The sequence below is a fragment of the Microtus oregoni genome, unplaced genomic scaffold (assembly GCF_018167655.1).
Source record: "Microtus oregoni isolate MIOR12 unplaced genomic scaffold, Mior012 000015F_ref0000493, whole genome shotgun sequence".
NCBI lineage: Eukaryota > Metazoa > Chordata > Mammalia > Rodentia > Cricetidae > Microtus > Microtus oregoni.
Genome location: NW_024543074.1, coordinates 46,482,277 through 46,503,540, shown reverse-complemented (window position 1 = coordinate 46,503,540; position 21,264 = coordinate 46,482,277). Strand labels below are relative to the sequence as shown.

Sequence of the window (21,264 nt, the reverse complement as noted above, 5' to 3'; positions counted from 1 at the left end):
TGCCTCTGTAGACCAGGCTGGTTTCAAACTCAGAGATCCACCTGCCTCTGTCCCCAGAGTGCTGTGGGTGCCACTACCACCTGGCTTCAGGTATCATCTGAGCCATATAAATATGAACATGTCAGCTCTGAGCAAGCTGCTCACAGTTACATCAGTGAGCCCACACCCAAAAGTGCTCCCACAAATAAACATCAGACCCCTAACTATGCTCACACAGAGCAACGTTTTCTGGACTGGAGGTGGAAACAGCAGTCACGGGCACACTGATGTGTGGAGGCCAGAAGCTGAAGTCGCATCAGCCTTTGTCGCTGCTCCCCTTGGTTTTTGAGGCAGTCTCCCTATGTATCCCTGACCGGCTTTAAACTCATTGTCATGCTTAGCTTGAGAATCTTACAGAAAGTTTTACAATAAATATATTTGAGATATTCAGAAATAAGTGGATCATATGCATTAAAAGCACATTATTGAGCTGGGTAGTGGTGTCACACACCTTTGATGCCAAAACTCGGGAGGAAGAGGCAGGTGGATCTCTGTAAGTTCAAGACCAGTATGGTCTACAGCGTGAGATCCAGTACATTTAGAGCTACATGGAAAAACCCTGTCTTGAAAAACTACAACAGAAACATTGTTGAGCAAAATAAAAAGTGAATTAAAAACACAAGGCCATTAAAATAAATCTTGGAAATAAAAAATATAGCCATTCAAATATAAAACCAAGATTAAACTCCAGTTTAGGCAAAGACAAGAATTAAAGAAAACAGTGCTGGTCATGATCCTTACACCTTTAATCCCAACACTTACGAGACAGAGACTTGTTGAATCTCTTGTGAGTTCAAAGCCAGCCCGGTCTACAAAGTGAGTTTCAGGCCAGCCAGGGCTACATAGTAAAACTGTCTTAAACAACAAAGGAATTAATTAAAAGACATATAATAGAAATTCTGAGAGTAAAAGAAGAGGGTGGGGTAGAAAAATAAGTATGTACTGAACATGGTGGCACAGTCTCGGGATCCCAGCAGTTGGTTGGCAGAGGCAGGATGGCACGAGGTCTGTCTGGACTAGGTGAGCTGTAAGCCAGCCGTTGCTGCATAGAGACCTTGTTAGTGGTGGTTGGGATTGGGTATTTCCAGGTTCTTGACCTCTTGTCCAAATAATGGAAAAATAAGTCTTCATACAATTCACAAAAATCGTAAGGTAGCTTTATTCAAAGCCAAGCAATAAACAGTTTAGAAAGGAATACCGTCAAGATGGATGGTGGCCACGGACTGAGGTGCTGCAGGGCCAGGTTACCGTTCGGGGCTTCCTTTGGCACAGTTTGGCTGGCTCTGGTGATAGGTCAGTTACTCACGTCCCTCGTCAAGATGCACGACTTTATCATGTGTGTGCTCAGCAATGCATAGGCCAAAAAGGTACACTGGGGTTCTCCCTGCAAGTCTAAGTTTACCGTATTGTACATGCTCCCCAAACCATTTCAGGACAGATCAGCCATGAGATTTTAACTTCTGCCCCGCATTTGTGTGTGGAGGTCAGAGACAACCTTTTGGAGTCATATGTCCCAGGGATCAACCTCAGGTCTTCAGTAAGCATGTTTCCTCCCAAGTTATCTCTCCAGCCCTGTCTGCTCTTTATACACATTGCTTCCAGTATATTGGGAATATATTTGAAAGGAAACTAAATCTGATTATTGTTAGGGTAGGAGAAACTTAAGGTACACATGTTGCCCAGTGCAGCTGGTGTATGAGGTTGCTAGGTTCATTTTTGAGAGATTTGGGTAAAGGAGATAGGCTGCCAAAGTGCATCACAAGAAGGGGGTGTGCACTACCCAGTCCAAGTAGATACCATGTTACTTAACTGTTCCTTTGCTTGGCTGCCTCAAAAAAAAAAAAATCCTCCAAATAGAAAAACTATTTGAGCTGGGCGATGGTGGCGCACGCCTTTAATCCCAGCACTTGGGAGGCAGAGACAGGTGGATCTCTGTGAGTTCGAGACCAGCCTGGTCTACAAGCGCTAGTTCCAGGACAGGCTCCAAAGCCACAGAGAAACCCTGTCTTGAAAAACCAAAAAAAAAAACTATTTGAAAAGAAGATAGCCAGGGACTTTGTGGGGCTGGGGAACAAGGATCTTATGGTTAAAGTCGGCAGCTAAAGAACAAGCAAGGTAAACATTGAAACAATGAGCCCAGGGGAGCATTAAGGACAAAAACACAATTAAGTGGGCAGTGCCTTTAATCCCAGCACTTGGGAGACAGAGGTAGGTGATTTCTCTGAGGTCCAGGCCAGCCTGGTCTACAGAGCAAGTTCCAGGCTGAGGCCACCAATCTGGACTATAAATAACCAGTCACTGTTTATAAGCTCTTTTAATTAACTTTATTGAATATCAGATTCATAAGTCAGCACAGATCAGACGACTGTTCGCATGGGTTACAAATGACTTTTTAAAAAACAGGAATAAACCAGTGAAAATTACAGTCTGCGAGAAGGAAGACAAATCTTGTTTAACATTTCAGAAGTGAGACGAACACAACACATTGAAGATCAATACTTATTTTTGATTCGCGAACACAAATTTAATGTTACAATATTATACACTACTTTACAAAATTAAATTTTCTATGTAAGGATTGTGTTTCTAATAGTTAAAACTGTGAAATCACATTTGGTGGTCCCCTAGATAACAGCTGTTATGCATCTCTGATTAGAGTTTAAACCTTTTATTCTAATTATTGCAAACAGTCTATTAGACTCAATACATTACATTAAATTAAAACATATGCAAGCTAAAACAAATGGTACTGCTTGAGTGAATATTAGTATGTCAGACTTAGAGAAACATTATTTTAAAAATTCTAGAAATTAGAAAAATAGAGTACTTTTTATGGTAGAACTGCCATGCTCAGATTTATATATCAAGATTGCCCTTGTCTGTTACTTTAGTAGTTGTAGATCTGTAGAAAATTCAAGGATCTTTCATAATTTACAACTACAATAAAAAAAATATGGCATAGTGTAAATATCAGTTGTTTTACATCGGGAAGTAATACAGGATGATAGTACGGGTAGTGTCTTACTGCCAAAACAAAACAACTAACTAAAAAACACATTCAATATTGTAAAAAATAACTTTATCAATATCCCAAAAAGGTTCATTCTCTTATCTGGAGAATGAAAATCATGAACCCTAAATAGTTATGTTTTTATGACTGTTATAAAATTACTCTGGATTGCACGTTACATAATATCTAAAATAAAATTTAAATTTGTGAAATATACTAAACAAGCAGGTGCTAGCTAGTAAGGGTCAGACTCACTCAAGGACTGAGGCACAAGGGAGGTTTCCCTAGGAGCACGTTTCCTCTGGGAGATTCCTTACTACGAAGAAAGAACCTACAAATGCCAACATTTAAAATCACATTAAGAAGAAAACTAGTTCATTTAGTGGAACATCAGTACATAATGGCTGTTTCTTAAAAAGGGGAAATTATATATATATTTAATGGGTTATAGTTTGAAAGTGCTTCCCAATAAATGAAGCAGCTTTCAAGAGAAATTCAGTTCAGTGTGCTATGTTTACACTGAAACACAATAATTTTTCATTTTTTTTTTTTTGAGACAAAGTCTGGCTGGTCTGGCACTTGCTATATAGCCCAGGCTAGCAATTCTCTGGCCTTGGCCTCGCAAGGACCGGTTAGGGATAATGTACCATCATGTCTGGGTTGGGATAAACAAGAAGACCCTTAACACTGTAGTCTCATGAAGCACAGTTATTCTGAAGCAGCTGGCAGACAGTAGTTGTGTGCTCCAGGGACCTGCTGCTTCCCTTCCCAGGAGTTAAGTTAGCCCATGGGGGTATCAACCTGAAAGTTACTAGTTCATTGGTGATCATGTGAGACCGAGATTGTCAACACATTTCTAACTATGAAAACATAAAACAAAAAATCTCTTCATTAAGTATTACATACAAACATCATTGAAGAAGTTCATACAAGACAAGATGAACCTGTGAAAAGTAAGCCAAACTTCAAAAAACATCACAGCACTTTAAATACACATGGATAATTTACCTATATGTAAACAAAAGCCATCTCATAGTTTGACTGTAATAGCTCTCTAACTGAATCAAAACAAGCAGTCTTTAGAGCATGTTCAGAAATCAAGTTTCTCTTCTAACTTTAACACAATGGATTTGTAGTCTTATTATCTACCAACGCCAAGAGCAGCATTCATACTTTAGTAGATTTTAATATCCCAGAATATACGAGTGGCTTCCAATTATTAAACTCCTTAGAGAAATATTTATTCACTTTGAGGTCACATTTACTGAGCCTTTAGCTTCTTTCACTCATTTTACCAAAATACCACTTTAATGTTTTACCAGTCACAGCAGAAATGTACCAAACAAAATCCCATGCACAGAATCAAGATAACCCAAATCTCCCAGCTCCTATTACCATTGCCAGTCCCGATATGGTTATGAAGACAGCTCTGATTCTATTCATGGCAGAATAAAACAGCAGAAAACCACCTAATTACAGTTTTCACCTCAAATTAAAGTGATTTTGTTCAAGTAAAGAAAATACTGACAGACTTTAAAGCTTGACAATTACTTTCTCTTCTTCCCAAGCAAGGCCAGAGCTAGTTTCCTTCAGTTTCTGTTAACATGATCCTTTTCCTCCCTTAAAAAAGAAGGGTGGGGGTGGGGCAAAAATGTAAAGGGAATAATTCTAGCTTTTCTACAGTCGATTTTCCAATTTAAAAAAATCATTATTGATAGACTTGAAACTTCCCTGCAACACTTAGTTTTGTGAGGTTTTTAAATGTAGCAGCCAAAAACTCAGAAAAATAAAAAAATGAGAACTAGAAATGCAGAACACAGAAGTCTTTATTTTATAAAATGTACTTTGCCTCTGCAATATTGTCTCATCTCAATCCATAACAAATCAAACATAGTTGGCAGCAAAGGAAAAAAAAGGCTTCCAATTTTACAGACCTCTATTTTGATTTGAAAAATACAGTATTTTGGAGTTGCACATCTGCCTCTCTGCTGTGGTCCATTATCTGCTATAGTTGTTGAAATCACAGTGAAACATCTTAATCGTCACATTTGTTCACAATCTGCAGGAGGAAAGGAGGGTGCTGCATTCTCGGGAGCTGCGCAAGTGATTCCTCAGCAGCCCCTCTCTTCACTTGTTCACCTGCTGCTGTACGTGCAGGAGGAATTCATAATACGACAGTGCGGATTCCGTTCTGTCTTCTACCAGGTTCTGAAGGAAGGCTGCCTTCATTGGACTCTCCTCCCTTAGAAAGAAAAGGCAAGAGTGGTTTTGTGTGCGTTAGATGCAGAATAAACTGTGAATTTTTTCTAGGCTATTGACTCACTATGGTAATTAAAATGACTTTGACCATATAAATAGCTAGGCCTAGAGGCTGGGGAGAAGGCTCAGTGGTTTACAGCATTGCTGCTCTTAGAGAGGAACTAGGCTCACTTGGTTTTAGTACCTACAGGGTGGATCACAACTGCTTCTAAGTCCAGTTCTAGAGGACCCAATGTCCTCTTCTGACTTCCAAGGGCACCAGGTATGCACATGATACACATACATACATGTAGACAAAACACCTATGTTGTGGAATATTATTTTAACTAGGCAAAGATGTGCTACATTTGTTTATGCTGCAGACTATCACTTTAACTGTGTAAAGGTGTGTTACTTTTGTTTTTGTTTTTTCTTTTTAAAGATTTATTTATTTATTATGTATACAGTATTCTCAGTACTCTGCCTGCAGGCCAGAAGAAGGCACCAGATCTCATTACAGATGGTTGTGAGCCACCATGTGGTTGCTGGGAATTGAACTCAGGACCTTTGGAAGAGCAGGCGGTGTTCTTAACCACTGAACCATCTCTTCAGCGCATGTGTTACTTTTGTTTATGCTGCATTTGTTTGACAGTTAGGATGTGTGTTTAATTATGTAAAGATGTGTTGCATCTGTTTCACCTGCCTAAGGCACCTGATTGGTCTAATGAAAAGCTGAATGGCCAATAGCTAGGCAGTGCTGCCAGGCAGAGAATAAACAGAAAGAGAGCATGAATGACATCACACACCCAGGGCAAGAAGCTAGGCAGTCATCAGCCAGCCATAGAGATAGCAAGAAAGTAAGAAAAGGTAAAAAGACCCAAGACAGGGGGCTGGAGAGATGGCTCAGTGGTTAAGAGTATTGCCTGTTCTTCCAAAGGTCCTGAGTTCAATTCCCAGCAACCACATGGTGGCTCACAACCATCTGTAATGAGGTCTGGTGCCCTCTTCTGGCCTTCAGGCATACACGGAGAAAGAATATTGTATACTAAATAAATAAATAAATATTTAAAAAAAAAGACCCAAGACAAAGGGTAGATAAAGAGAAAAAGATTAAGTTAAAAGAGACTGCCAGAAATGAACTTAAGCTAGGCCGAGCATTCAAAACTAATAAGCCTGTTAGGCTGGCTGGGTGGCAGACCAAAGACAAAGCCTGGTACACACACACACTTATGTATGTATAAATATTTAAAAAAAAAAAAGCTATGTATAGAGTTTTCTCTGAGAATATGTGGCTGATATGTAATCATAGTATTTAGGAAAGTTTTAACATTAGGGTTAGGAGAAACTACTGGAATTTTTTTTATCAGTGAATTTATTGAAAGATTAGTAATTCTTTTTCTTTCTTTTCTCTCTCTCATTCTCTCTTTTCTTCTCTCTGTCTTTCTTTCTTTGGTTTTTCAAGACAGGGTTTCTCTGTGTAGCCCTGGATGTTGTGGAACTTGCTTTTTAGACCGGGCTGGCTCGGACTCAGAGATCTGCTTGTCTCTGCCTCCTGAGTGCTGGATGAAAGGGGTGCACCAAGCTGGGCGGTGGTGGCGCACGCCTGTAATCCCAGCACTCGGGAGGCAGAGGCAGGCGGATCTCTGTGAGTTCGAGGCCAGCCTGGTCTACAAAGGGAGTTCCAGGACAGGCTCCAAAGTCACAGAGAAACCCTGTCTCGAAAATCAAAAAAAAAAAAAAAAAAAAAAAAAAAAAAAAAAAAAGGGGGTGCACCACCACACACAATGAAAGTTTAGTAATTCTAATAATTGGTTATCATGCATAGTTGATGACTATATATTGAATTTATATTGAATTACATTTTATTCTATATTTTTATTTCATTTTATCATTTATTTATTTATCTTGGTTTTCCAAGACAGGGTTTCTCTGTGTAAAGGCCCTGGCTGTCCTGGAACTCACTCTGCGACCAGGCTGGCCTCGAACTAACAGAGATCTGCCTGCCTTTGCTTCCGGAGTAGTGGGTTAAACATATGTGTCATCTCTGCCCAGCTATTTTTCTTTTTCTTTATACAGAGAAATCCTGTATAAAAAAAAAAAAGACTATGTGTCTTTGGACTCAAGGATGAACTTAAACTGATGATGCTCCTGCTTCAACCTCTGAAGTGCTGGGATCACAAGCACGTGTCCCATGCACTGTTTTTTTTTTTTTTGGATTTTTTTTTATATTTATTTATTTATTTGTTATGTATACAATATTCTGTCTGTGTGTATGCCTGCAGGCCAGAAGAGGGCACCAGACCCCATTACAGATGGTTGTGAGCCACCATGTGGTTGCTGGGAATTGAACTCAGGACCTTTGGAAGAGCAGGCAATGCTCTTAACCTCTGAGCCATCTCTCCAGCCCCTTTTTTTTGGATTTTCGAGACAGGGTTTCTCCGTAGCTTTTGGTTCCTATCCTGGAACTAGCTCTTGTAGACCAGGCTGGCCTCGAACTCCCAGAGATCCGCCTGCCTCTGCCTCCCAAGTGCTGGGATTAAAGGCGTGCGCCACCACCGCCTGGCCCACCATGCACTGTTTTATATTGATCCTGGGGACGGAACCCAGAATATGCTATATAAGATTCTACCAACTAAGTTACATCCCCTGACCCTCCTATGTTCTTTTAAAAGGTTTACTTACAAATTGGGTCATATACATATTAAACATGTCCTTTTAAGCCCAGACATTAATTGACACATTAAAAATCTCACTTACCTGATTACATAGAGTATTGGGAAAAATGGCCTCTGTTCTCTAAGCCACGAGATGAAAGCTATTGTTCTGGCAGATTCTGGCGTATCAAGTTCGGGAAGGTCTGTCTGTTAAACAGAGCTCCAGTTAGCGATTATTGTGTGGTCTGAAGCACTCTTCAGACTGTAACATTAACAGTCAGCTGATGATTCTGTTCACCACCAAGTGCATCATTTAGGCTCTGAAGTAATTCTGTTTCTGCTGCAAATACGTGGTTTTGCCACTGCTACACTGGAGTAAGTGGATGTGCTGCGCTGTGCTGTGCTGCAATAAAATCCTAACTACAGAGCAGGCGCCAAGCTCCTCGGCCCAGTGTGTGCAGTCGTGTCTAGGAAAATCTCCCAGCTCTTCACTTCAGACGGGATTTATAATCAGCTGACTCATCAAGGTGGCTACTACTAATATGACAGTTTTCTTATTTCAGTACTTAAAATGCCTACTCATCCAGTCCAGGAGTTTTGCTCAAGAACCGAAAGCTAATATCCTAGCTATAATCTTGACATCTAAGTCTTTCTAAATATATGAGTCCTGACTCAGTGGGGACAGGCACTTTCTGCCAAGCCTGAGGACCTGAGTTTGATCCGTGGGACCCACTTGATAGACAGAAAGAACCAACCCCCCAAAATTGTTCTCTGACTCCACAATTGAGCCTTGACATGCATAGCCAACTGCAATGAAGAAATAGATAAAATAAAAATTAAAAAATGAGAACTTTAACTACTGCACAGAACCCATCTGGATGAAACCTATTGGTATATAAAGTGGTTAAATAACTTAACAGTAGGTACTGGAAAAATAAGACAAATTTAATTTCATAATTTAAAATAGTATGTACTTGGTTAACTCCTCTATAAGGGCACTTCAATAACCAATATTAATCTAACTGAAGCTGATCACATTATCTGTTATATAATAGTGTGGTCATACATTTAATTTTCACTTATGTGCAGCAGGTGTTTTATTTTGTTTTTGATTTTTCAAGACAGAGTTTCTCTGTAATGGTCCTAGCTGTCCTGGAACTTGCTTTGTAGACCAGGCTGGCCTTGTCCTCTGCCTCCCAAGTGCTTGGATTAAAGGCGTGCACCACCACCACCCAACCTGTTTATTTATTTATTTATATTTTGAAGCAGGGTTTTAATTTGTAGCTCATACAGCCTCCGCTGAGATTTAAGCTGGAGACTGGAGGCCACCATATCTAGCACCACACAGCAGTTTTTTTTATAAATATTTATTTATTTATTATGCATACAATATTCTGTCTGTGTGTATGCCTACAGGACAGAGGAGGGCACCAGACCCCATTACAGATGGTTGTGAGCCACCATGTGGTTGCTGGGAATTGAACTCAGGACCATTGGAAGAGCAGGCAATGCTCTTAACCTCTGAGCCATCTCTCCAGCCCCCACACAGCAGTTTTTAAAGAACCCTGTCAAAGATCAGGAAATCACTTGCTCAAAATACAAAAATAAAAGGCTGGTACATAAGCTCATTGGTAGATCTGATGCTTGCCTCGTGTGTACAAGGCTCTGGATTCAATAATCCTTCCTAAAAGAGGGGGGTTGGTAGAGGAAGAGAGAGAGACAGGCAGGCACTAATCACATGTGCAGCAACACAACACTTTTTTTTTTTTTTGCCATTAACTAAATTCACTATTTTCTCCTCAAAAGACAATACTTTTTTTTAACTGTTAAAATAATTTATTATTGGGCTGGAGAAGTGGCTCAGTAGTTAAGAGCACTGACTATTCTGCCAGAGAATCAGGGTTCGATTTCCAGCCTCTACAGGGTGGTTAACAACTGTGTGTACTCCAGTCTCAAGAGACTGATATCCTTCCTCTTCTCGCCCCTTTGAGCACCAGGCATACACAAGGCAAACAGACATACATGCAGCCAATCCCCCAATACGTTAAAATTTTTTATTATTATGTGTATATGTGCATGATGTGTGCACACATGGGGAAATGCCACAGGGGACATGTGGATGCCAGAGGACAACTCTGTGGAGTTGGTTCTCCCATTCACCTTACTTGGGTTCTGGCGATCAAACTCAGATCTCATTGTGCCTGGTCTAGAACACAAGAGAGCCTCCCGAGTGCCAGCACACCCCGCTGAGAATTACCATTCTAAACACAGCTGATGATGGTGCACTTCGGAGGCTGGGGTAGAAGTGCTGTAAGATTGAGACTAGCCTAATCTACATTGTGAGTTCTTGGAGCCAGAGCAATGCAGTACGACCCTGACTGAAAAGAATCACCCTACCATAAGAAAACAATGCCATTCTCAGCTGAGCAGAATAGTGCACACCCATAATCCTCACAACAGGGAGGCTCAGGCCATGATTTTGGAGCCAACGTGGATTACAAAGCAAGACTCAGACTCATCTCAAGTTTGGTGTTTTTTTTTTTTTTTTTTTCTTTTGAGATAATCTCACTATGTAGTTCTGACTGTCCTGGAACTCCCTATGTAGACTCCCTATGTAGACCAGGTTGACCTGGAATTCAGAGATCCACCTGCCTCTGCTTTCTGAATGCTGGGATTAAAGGTGTGTGCCACCACACCCAACCACAAGAACTATCTCAAAAACAAAACCAACAGGCACATACCCATGCACCCATGCTCTTCCAGTCTCAGAAGGAGAAATAGGTTCAACTTATTATGCGAGGTTAGTTTGGGTTACGCAACAAGTCCTGTCAAAAAACTGAGGGAAGAGCCTGGAGATTGCTCAGCTTTTGCAGAGTACCTGGGTTCAATTCCTATCACCAACATGGCACTCACAACCATCCATAAGTCCAGTCCCAGGGTATCTACCACCCTGTTCTAACCTCCATAGGCACCAGGCATGCATGTGATATACACATTTGCATACACACAAAACATTCATACATACAAAATAAAAACTACCCTGAGGCTAACCAAACACCATTAGAAGACAAGATAAGCCAGGTGTGGTGGCTCAAGAGGCAGAGGCAAGTGGTTCTCTGTGTTTGAGGCCAACTTGGTCTTAAATAATGAGTTCTAGGCCAGCCAGGGCTGTATAATGAGACCCTGTCTAAAAAGAAACAAACAAACAAATAAATCACCCCAAACTCAACCAAACAAAAAAGACAAGATGAGCCTGGCATAGTGGTGTGTGGCTGTAGTCCTATCTCCTAGAGAGGCTGAGGCATAAGGATCCCTTTGAGCCCATGGATCATAGATAAACCCGAGCAACACTGCAAGATCCCAAACGAAACCATAAAATGAGCACTCACAGATGAAAGAGATATTATCTGTGAGGATATTTACTCTCTAGGAGAAATCTGGAGTATTAATTTCTGATTTGAAAATGGGTTTCATGTTTTTTGTCATATTTAAAATGCCCTTTAAATCTCCTATGATTAATAACATAAAAAGCTTACCATCTTCTGTGGAATTGATGCATAGTTTTGAACTCCCAGAACTTGGCTGAGAAAATTCTGTGTACAATTTCTTCCAACCCAAAGCATCAGTACCTGCAAACAGGAACACACTGTTCTGAGAGGTCTTAAAGGTCAAAGGGTGAGCATGCTTAGAGGGATGTACAGAGAACCACTGCACACTGTGAGATAGGAGGCTACAGTGGTGGGAAAACCAATGCCAATACACAGATTTAAGAGGCAGCTGAAGGCCGGGCGGTGGTGGCGCACACCTTTAATCCCAGCACTTGGGAGGCAGAGGCAGGCGGGTCTCTGTGAGTTCGAGACCAGCCTGGTCTACAAGAGCTAGTTCCAGGACAGGCTCCAAAACTACAGAGAAACCCTGTCTCGAAAAAACCAAAAAAAAAAAAAAAAAAAAAACAAAAACCAAAATAATCCCAGTACTAGAAAGGCAGAGGCAGGCAGATCTCTGAGTTTGAGGCCAGCCTGATCTACAAAATGAGTTCCAGGACAACCAGAGCAGTTACGTAGAGAAACCTTGTCTCAAAAAACAAAAAGGGAGCGATCCTGAGCTGCAGATATAGGTATATACCTATATAAGGAAACCCAAAATAAGGCTCTGATCCCTGATTCCCGCTCTAGTTCAAGGAGAAGAGTGGGGAAGTAATCAGATGCTACTGTGCCATTGGCCAGAGGCGGTGGGAGTGCTAGCTAGCTCCTGTGCTAAGGAGATTCAGCAGCACACTGAGCTCATCAGGCTGAGTAAATCCACTCACCGAGCCTGCATCCATGAGGAAAGCTCCATCTCTGCTCAACTTCTCCACCGAGAGCTGAAGAATGGGGGGCTGAGGTATGGTCCTGTCATTAATGTTGAGAGCTCCCTGAAGAAGAAAGCAGAGAAGGTTTTCAGATGCGGGTAACACACAGACACAATATACATATACTTGCGTACGTACATGTATATGGTATGTGTTCAAGTACCTAGGTGCATGGGCATGTATGTCTGTACCAGTGCACAAGCTCACAGTTGGTGTTGGGTGTCTTTTACTTTATCAAGGCAGTCTTTTGCTTAACCTAGAGCTCACCAATTCCAGACAGTCTAGCTACCAGCTCATTCCAGGGATCACTGTCTCCACAGTGATGGAATTACAAGTGGTTGTCATGCCCGATTGTTGACTTATGCCTGCCCTGCTTTCTATGTGGGTTCTGAACTCTGGTCCTCACGATTCCACAATAATCATTTTATCCTCTGAGCCAAACCCCCAGCTTGGGTGCTTTTTTTGAGAAAGGGTCTGAAATAGCCCAGGCTGGCCTCAAACTTCTTATGTAGCTGCAGATGATTTTGAATTTCTGATTGTCACCTCCTCATCTTCAATTTTGAAATTACCGGCATGTGGTAACATGCCCAGCTCTCCAGAGATACAGTTAAATGACAAATATAATTAAATGAATTTGACTTCTAAGAACTTAGACCTTAATTAGGTAAATCAATTATTCATAGTAAGATGGAGTAATATATATTAAAAAAAATATATATATAAATATATATATTATTAGAGTCACTGTGACTCTAATAATTGAAATAAAATTCTGATCATATTTCTTTGTGTGTGTAGCCAGAAGTTAATGGCAAGTCTCTTTTCTGTTACTCTCCATCTTATTCTCTCAATGAACCCAGAGCTTGTTGACTCAGTTAGCTGGCCAGCAAGTTCCAGAGACTGTCCTTCCTCTGTTCTCCCACCAGTGCTGGGGTTACAGGCCCATGCTGTCATCTCTGCTCTCCCGCCAGTGCTGGGGTTACAGGCCCATGCTGTCATCTCTGCTCTCCAGTGCTGGGGTTACAGGCCCATGCTGTCATCTCTGCTCTCCAGTGCTGGGGTTACAGGCCCATGCTGTCATCTCTGCTCTCCCGCCAGTGCTGGGAACTCACTCAGGTCCTCATGCTCTGCAGCACGCACTTCACCCACAAATCACTTCTCCAGCCCATTCCCATCTTCTGTTGTTGTTTTTATTATTTTTTTAATATTTATTTATTTATTTATTTATTATGTATACAACATTCTGCCTTGATGTATGCCCGCACGCCAGAGCAGGGCGCCAGATCTCAGTACAGATGGTTGTGAGCCACCATGTGGTTGCTGGGAATTGAACTCAGGACCTCTGGAAGAGCAGCCAGTACTCTTTAACCTCTGAGCCATCTCTCCAGCCCCCTGTTGTTGTTTTTATAGTTTATCTTTATTTTATGTCAATTGGTGTTTTGCCTGCATGTTTGAGGGTGTCAGAAACTCTACAATTGGAGTTACAGACATGTGGGAGCTAGGAATTGAAGCTGGGTCCTCTGGAAGAGCAGCCAGTGCTCTTAAGTTGCTCAGCCATCTCTCCAGGCCTTTTTTGTTTCTGACCAGATCTTTAGGTGTAAGCTGGCTGCCACCTCCCTATGTAGATAAAGATAACCTTGAATTTCTTTTCTGGTCCTCCTGCCTCCACATTCCAAGTGCTCCACATTCTGACTGTAGGCATGGGCCATCACGCTGGGGTTATGTAGGGCTGAAGAGTGAACCCAGGCTTTACGCCTGCTGGGCAGGCATTCTACCAACTGAGTACATCCTTGGCTCCAATTTTTTAGTTTTGAGAGAACCAGGCAGGCCTGGAACACCCTTTATAGCCGGGGCTGGCCTTCAACTCCTGATGCATTGGAGATGCTAGGACTACAGATATATGCCACCCAGCTTGCATTTTTATTGTTATTTAAAAAAATAAATTCAGTCAGGCAGTGGCGGTACACACCTTTAATCCCAGCACTCAGGAGGCAGAGGCAGGATCTTTCCATATAGACCAGACTGGCTTTGAACTCAGAGATCTGCCTGCTTCTACCTCTTAGTGTTGGGATTAAAGGCGTGCACTACTACTCCCAGCAATTTCGTTTCCTTGAATTTGACAACAAAAGCAATATAGTTTTGTATTTACTTTGAAGTTTTTGGGTTTTGTTTTCTGAGACAGGGTCTGTTTCAAACTCATGTATCTCAAGTTATCCTCTTGCTGTAGCCTCCCAGTTAGCGGAACTTCAGGCATATGCCAATTAGGTATAACCCAGCTAACTAGAAAATGAAATATTAGGGGAAATTGGCAAGGGTATGTAAGAACCTTCTGTGCTGGCTATCTTATGTCAACTTGCACAGCCTAGTCCTTTGAGAAAAAGGAACCTTAACGAAAAAAATGACCTCACCAGACTGACTCGGGGGACATTTTTCTCAACTAGTGAGTGATATGAGAGTAGCCCAATGTGGGCGGTGGTCTTGGGTATGTAAGAAAGCAGGCTGAGCAAACCATCAGGAGCAAGCCAGTGAAGAGCACCCCTCCCTGACCCTCCCATCAGTTCCTCCCTTGAGTTCCTGTCCTCACTTCTCTGCATGATGAACTACCAACTATATGCTGAAATAAACCCTTTCCTTGCCAAGTTGCCTTTCATCATTGTGTTTTGGCACAGCAACAGAAACTGAGACACTGTCTATAATTTATCTGTAACTTATCTTTAAATCTAAAATTAGAGAATTTGTCTTAGAAAACTTAAAGTCACCATTTTCAGAAACTTCCCTAAAAATCAAAGTTTCTATACATTTACCTAGAAAAAAACAAAGAATTAAGTAACAAATTCTCATTTCCATAGTGAATGTAACTAAGCTAAACAATGTCAGAAGAAGGCACAGAACAGGAGTGGACCTTACCTCATCTGAGAGGTTGTCAACTCTGTACAAACTGGGGTGTGTTGTGAGCATCAGGTGAACCAACGGCTGGTTTTTCACTTGACACATGGCAAAAATTCGTTCATCCAGACGTGCATTTGTCCCAGTCTGGAAAGACTTCTGTAATAAAATAAAAACCATACTCCCCAATATTAAAAAAAAGACAGGATTTTGCAAATGTCAGTTGCTAAAAGATCTTCAGAAGAATTAGCAAATTTATCATAAGTTATCCCTTGAAAATATCTTTTAAGAAGTCTGTATTAAATTACACTGCACCCTCACATGGATGCCTCAAGTAATCAGACACCTGACAACAGCGAAGCTACCTGATCTCCCGGGTGTCTACTTCTTTTTTTTTTTTTTTTTTTTGGTTTTTCGAGACAGGGTTTCTCTGTAGCTTTGGAGCCTGTCCTGGAACTCCCTTTGTAGACCAGGCTGGCCTCGAACTCATAGAGATCCTCCTGCCTCTGCCTCCCAAGTGCTGGGATTAAAGGCTTGCGCCACCACCACCCGGCCAGGGTGTCTACTTCTATCACTAAGCCAGGCCCAGCACTGCCTGCACAGTGATGGTGAAGGAGCTGAGCAGCGAAGGACACTGGAGACAAGATAAAGGCACACGTGACATACAGAAAAACTCACCCAGTTGCTATGCCTGCTGCGTGGTAATTAACAGAGGCTCAGTTCACATTAGAGGAACTGAACAATGTACCAGACCCTACAAACCATGCGGGTGACAGGGGTGAGACAGCAGCCGACTCTGGGAGACCAGGGAGGTCTACGGAGAGGTTTTAAAGTCTTCCAGTTGGTGGGAAGGAGTAAAAGAGGCAGGGAACAATGAACCAGATGTGAGCAGAACGCTTCTCAAGGCAGGCTCGGGTGAACGGAGGCAATTGCTGGCACACTCAGGTAAAACATTGACAGCTTTGACCTCACTGCACCTAGCTCAGACTGTCACATGTCACTCACTGCAATGTGCGTGCCTGCTATTCGTCTATGCTCACTGTCCCAAAGAACCCAGATCTGTAGCTTTGGAGCCTGTCCTGGAACTCGCTTTGTAGACCAGGCAAGCCTTGAATTCACAGAGATCCGCCTTCCCAAGTGCTGGGATTAAAGCCGTGCGCCACCACCACCTGGTCAGAGCAGCTTTTATGCCCAGGACAACTGCACTCATGAGACGGGCATTAGCCAGCACATGGTGAAAACTGGGGGCCTAGGTAATTTGCAATAGAGACTTTTCTGGCACAGCATGAGAACGATTTTAGTTAATGATCTCACCTGTAAATATAAAATAAATAGGGGCTCAGTGGTTAAGAGTATTGCTTGGTCTTGCAAATGACTCAGATTCAGTTCCCAGCACACATATGGTGACTAAAAACCATCCGTAATTGGTCCTAGAAGATCTGAAGTCTTCTGACCTCCACAGGCACCAGGTACTCAAGCAAACAAAACACCCAGGTATATAAAATAAAACAAATAAATATAAAACAAAGTATAAAATAATCACTGCATATACAGTTACAGGTGAAATAATTTATTTCATTTATTGAGTGTCTATTACATACTGGGTGCTGGAACTAAATAGTGAATAAAAAAAGATAGATTATCATGTTTGTAGTTTATTTCCTATATAAGGAGAAATAAAATTGGGTGCAACAGTGTACTTGGGATTCAAGGCTAGGCCTGGTCTACAAAGCAAGTTCTAGGACATTGAGGGTTACATAATGACATCCTGGCTCAACAACAACAACAAAAAAAGGAAAAATAATAAATAAGCACACTATGTGATCAGAGATAACTGGCATAAAAAATATAGGAAGGACAGGGACAGAAAGGTGTCACAGTGCTGTGTGACGGAAAGGGATGACAGTGCTGCACATGAGGTGGGAATCAAGTAAGGCAGGCTATGAGAAAAGCTTCCAAGAGAAGAACCTGGATAGTTAGATGTTAAAATTTAAGTACTTACATAACTTCTGTGACTTGAATGAGTTAAAGAAGCTAGAACTAGAGCCGGGCGGTGGTGGCGCATACCTTTAATCCCAGCACTTGGGAGGCAGAGGCAGGCGGATCTCTGTGAGTTCGAGGCCAGCCTGGTCTACAAGAGCTAGTTCCAGGACAGAAACCAAAAAGCTAAGGAGAAACCCTGTCTCGAAAATCCAAAAAGAGGGCTGGAGAGATGGCTCAGTGGTTAAGAGCACTGCCTGCTCTTCCAAAGGTCCTGAGTTCAATTCCCAGCAACCACATGGTGGCTCACAACCATCTGGTGCCCTCTTCTGGCCTGCAGGCAGAGTACTGAGAATACTGTATACATAATAAATAAATAAAATCTTTAAAAAAAAAAAAAAAAGAAAATCCAAAAAGAAGCTAGAACTACACGATGCTATGGCATGCACACAATTCCCACTCATGTTGTACACATATAGGATTCTCCTTGTCTAACTGGTAACACTGCCTCCCCTGTCCTTCCCACTCCCTGGTCTCTAACCATCACTCTGTGCTTTGAGTCCACATGCTCATTTCTAAACTCTGGTAGGAGTGAGAACATGCAGCACACGTGTGGCTTCTTATACCAACAACACAGTTTCCACTTCTTTCTTTGGAAAGCTAGTTATCATTTGAATTTATGGTCACATTGCTGAATCCTTCTTGTGAGCTATCTCTTGTGTGTGTGGCACTTAGATTATCCACAAATTTCTTTGGCTCTAAATCCCTTCAGTGCTCTAAAAAAGATAGGGTTTCCATTCTCAGAACATTTAACTGGTTTAAGGCCACTCGTAAAAATATTAGGGTTTCATGGAATAAAAAGCTTTTTCACATTGTTACTATGTTAGTTTGTTTTCTTACCTGTTTAAGGAGAGCCAACACAAAAAGTGGGAAAAGCCTCAAAGAGAAAGGAACCATGAGGCCTGGCTGCTGGCTGCTCAGGACTGAAGAGCGGTAAGCAGAAAGAGAGTCGATGACGGCATTCACCAAAGCATCCCGGGCATCACTCAGGCTGGCAGTCACTGACCTATCAACAGCTAGGGAGGTGACAGCAGGAACAAAGAAGAAATAAGACAGACGTTTGGTGATTCTACTGGAAAGGATAGAATAGAACACACACACACACACACACACACACACACACACACACACACACACGCCCACATATGCCAGAGGGTGGTTTGCAGGAGTCAGTTCTCTTTCCATCATATGAGTTCAGGGATGGAACTCAGGTCCCTAGTCAGGCTGGTTGGCAAATACCTTTACCTGTCAAGCTATTTTGCTGGCCCAATGAATTCTTTTTCCCCAAGACAGGATTTCTCTGTGTAACAGCCCTGGTTTTCCTAGAACTTGAACAGGTGGGCCTTGAACTCACAATGATCTGCCTGCCTTTCCCTCCCAGGTGCTGGGATTAAACGGAGCACCACCACACCCAGGGACCAATGATTTTTTTTTTCCACAGCAGATTTAAGCAAGGTTATGAAAGCATATGTTTGAGGGGCTGGAGAGATGGCTCAGTGGTTAAGAGCACTGGCTGCTCTTCCAAGGGTCCCAAGCTCAATTCCCAGCAACCACATGGGGGCTCACAACTATTTGTAATGAGATCTGGTGCCCTCTTCTGGCATGTGGGCATACATGCAGGCAGAATGTTGTATACACAATAAATAAATAAATAAATAAAAAAAAAGAAAGTATACATTTCAAAGTAACTATATATATATATATATATATATATATATATATATATATATATTTTAAATGTCAAATTTGGTTCCCACTCTTTATAGCCAAGGTCCTTAGAATTGTGGTGTGACACCCCAAATGAGGCCATGTAACTGAATGTGGGGGATTAAAAAAAATCTGGCAATAGCAAAAGGGTTTTGAAGTTGGAACAAGCAAAAGTTAATACAAACACACATGTAACAAACCCAAGTTTTTCTGGGAATGCTCAGCTATGTTGTGCTGTGTGAACTTGCTGCAGTCGCCTCTACTCCAAACACACAGCTGAATCACTGAGACCTGAGACCTCTTGGCTCAGAATCAGAAGCTGCGTGTAATGGACGGCAGGGTTGTAAGTTCTTGGTTTTCTGTTCTCATAAGACACAATGGCTTAACTATGAAGAATGCACGACCAGTATTTTCTGTTCTGTCTCAATACGTAAGCAGCTTTGAACTGTATTACATTGGAATGTTTCATTTTTAAAAACTGTTGTTTGAGTTGCTGAGCTGAGTTTCACAAAAAGTTGTTAAATGAGTTCATCTTGAGAACAGGACAGAATAATGCCCTAGCCATATATTGGCTATTTTGTATTATGTATTTATATGAGGTAATTCCCTTAGTATTGATGAAAAAAACAAAATATACATCAACTCCAAGAAATGCTGAAAACATTCTGTATCCTAGATATCCAAGGTTTAATTCATGAAAAAATAAACAAGCACATCCATCCCATTAATATACAATTTGCTTCTGTATGTGCTAAATGGAGAAACTATGCATATGCCAAAAAAAGTTGTAAAGTTTATAATTCATCATCAATAAAAATGTGATCTGTATATGTGTACCTCTCTCCTACATCTGTACATCTGGGGCTGCATGAAATATACTTGGGTGTGAGGGCTCAGCTGTTGAGGGTGCTTCACAGCTCACTGCCACCTGCTATCCAAGGATAAGCACTATGGGCAACAGTTCCAACAGATGCTCATACTAACCATTTCAAGTTTCAGGGGCTGGAGAGGTGGCTCCACTGTTAGGAGCACTTAATGCTTTTGCAAAGGACCTGGGCTCAGTTCCTGGCACTTACATGTCAGCTTATAACCACCCTTAACTATAGATCTAGGGGCTCCAATGACCTCTTCTGGCCTCCTCAGATACCAGGCATACAAGTGTATGTACAGACATAAATGTAGGCAAAACACCCATACACATAAAGAAAAAATAAAAATAATTTAAAAATCTTAAAAAAATAAAAGTTTCAGAAGAAAATATAAGATATATGTATGTATGTATATATATATATATATATAGTTATTTAAGTTCAAAGCAGACAAATATCTATAGAGAGTCATTTAATGATGGCTTAAGGCCAGTGAAGGAAAGAGCAAGAAGTGGGCAGTAATTGGGCATGAGATTCTTTTGAGTTGACAAAAATGCTCTAAATTCAGACTGTGATGATGGCTGTACAACTCTGTAAATACATTAAAAATGATGAATTATACAATTAAAATGGCTGAAATTCCTATAATATGTAATTATGCCTCAGTAAGCCTGTTTACACAAACAAAACAGGCATGATCAGCTGTAGTGGACCTTTTCATTTAAACAGACAGACAGAACCTCTAAGGTAACAACTTTAGGTAAAACAAAGACTATGTATGTGTTTAATGGTATGAGGTAAAACACTTAAACTGAAAACAATCCTTACCCATATTGGCCAGTAATCCTGAAATCGCTTGAACATCAGCTCCAAGAAAGACCTCATTTAGGGTGGAAACGACTGGCAAACACAAAGTATGGACACGGATTCTTCTTTCACCTTCAGGGGAAAAACACAATAGCTATTTTTTATAAAAAATTATGTTAAAGCCATTTCTTTTTCCCACTTAAAAAAAAAATCTATCAATCACTTTGCTTATATGTGTGTAGCGGTCAGAGGATAGTATCTGCAAGTGGGCTCTCTTGTCATGGCTATCAGGCACCTTCACCTGATCTACCTTGCCAGCCCCTAAAATCATTTCTTCTCTAACTCAGAACCAAGGCGGTCACACAAAAAGCAGGGACACCACACAGTATCAGAAAATGCCCTCAGGTTTTACACTGTAACCATGAAACTCCTCGTGTCTGAGATATTATTAAGTAGGCAGCAGACGTTGTCCCTTAATGTTGATAATATGCTAGCTTTCTCTTTCCCTACGAAATAGGATCAAGATGCAGCCCAGGCAGGCCTCCTGACTGCTAAGATTAGAGTCACACAACTATGCCTAATAAATTCCTTGCCTATTAAAAGATTTATTTATTTTTATTTTATGAGTGTTTTGCCTGCATGTATGCCAGTGTATCATAGTCA

At 41.3% G+C, this 21,264-nt stretch overlaps 1 protein-coding gene across 1 annotated transcript in view; it reads right to left on the bottom strand.

The window, feature by feature from the left end:
- Positions 1-2,344: 2,344 nt before the first annotated feature.
- Sec24a (SEC24 homolog A, COPII coat complex component) overlaps positions 2,345-21,264 on the bottom strand; it is a 66,126-nt gene continuing 47,206 nt past the window's right edge. Inside the window, exons 17-23 of the mRNA XM_041664398.1 lie at positions 20,623-20,733; positions 18,059-18,234; positions 15,200-15,337; positions 12,251-12,355; positions 11,478-11,570; positions 8,045-8,148; positions 2,345-5,291 (exon numbers count right to left, since the gene is read on the bottom strand). Of these exons, the coding sequence (XP_041520332.1) occupies positions 5,177-5,291; positions 8,045-8,148; positions 11,478-11,570; positions 12,251-12,355; positions 15,200-15,337; positions 18,059-18,234; positions 20,623-20,733 (842 nt within the window). The 3' untranslated portion in view covers positions 2,345-5,176. The remainder of the gene's footprint in view (positions 5,292-8,044; positions 8,149-11,477; positions 11,571-12,250; positions 12,356-15,199; positions 15,338-18,058; positions 18,235-20,622; positions 20,734-21,264) is intronic.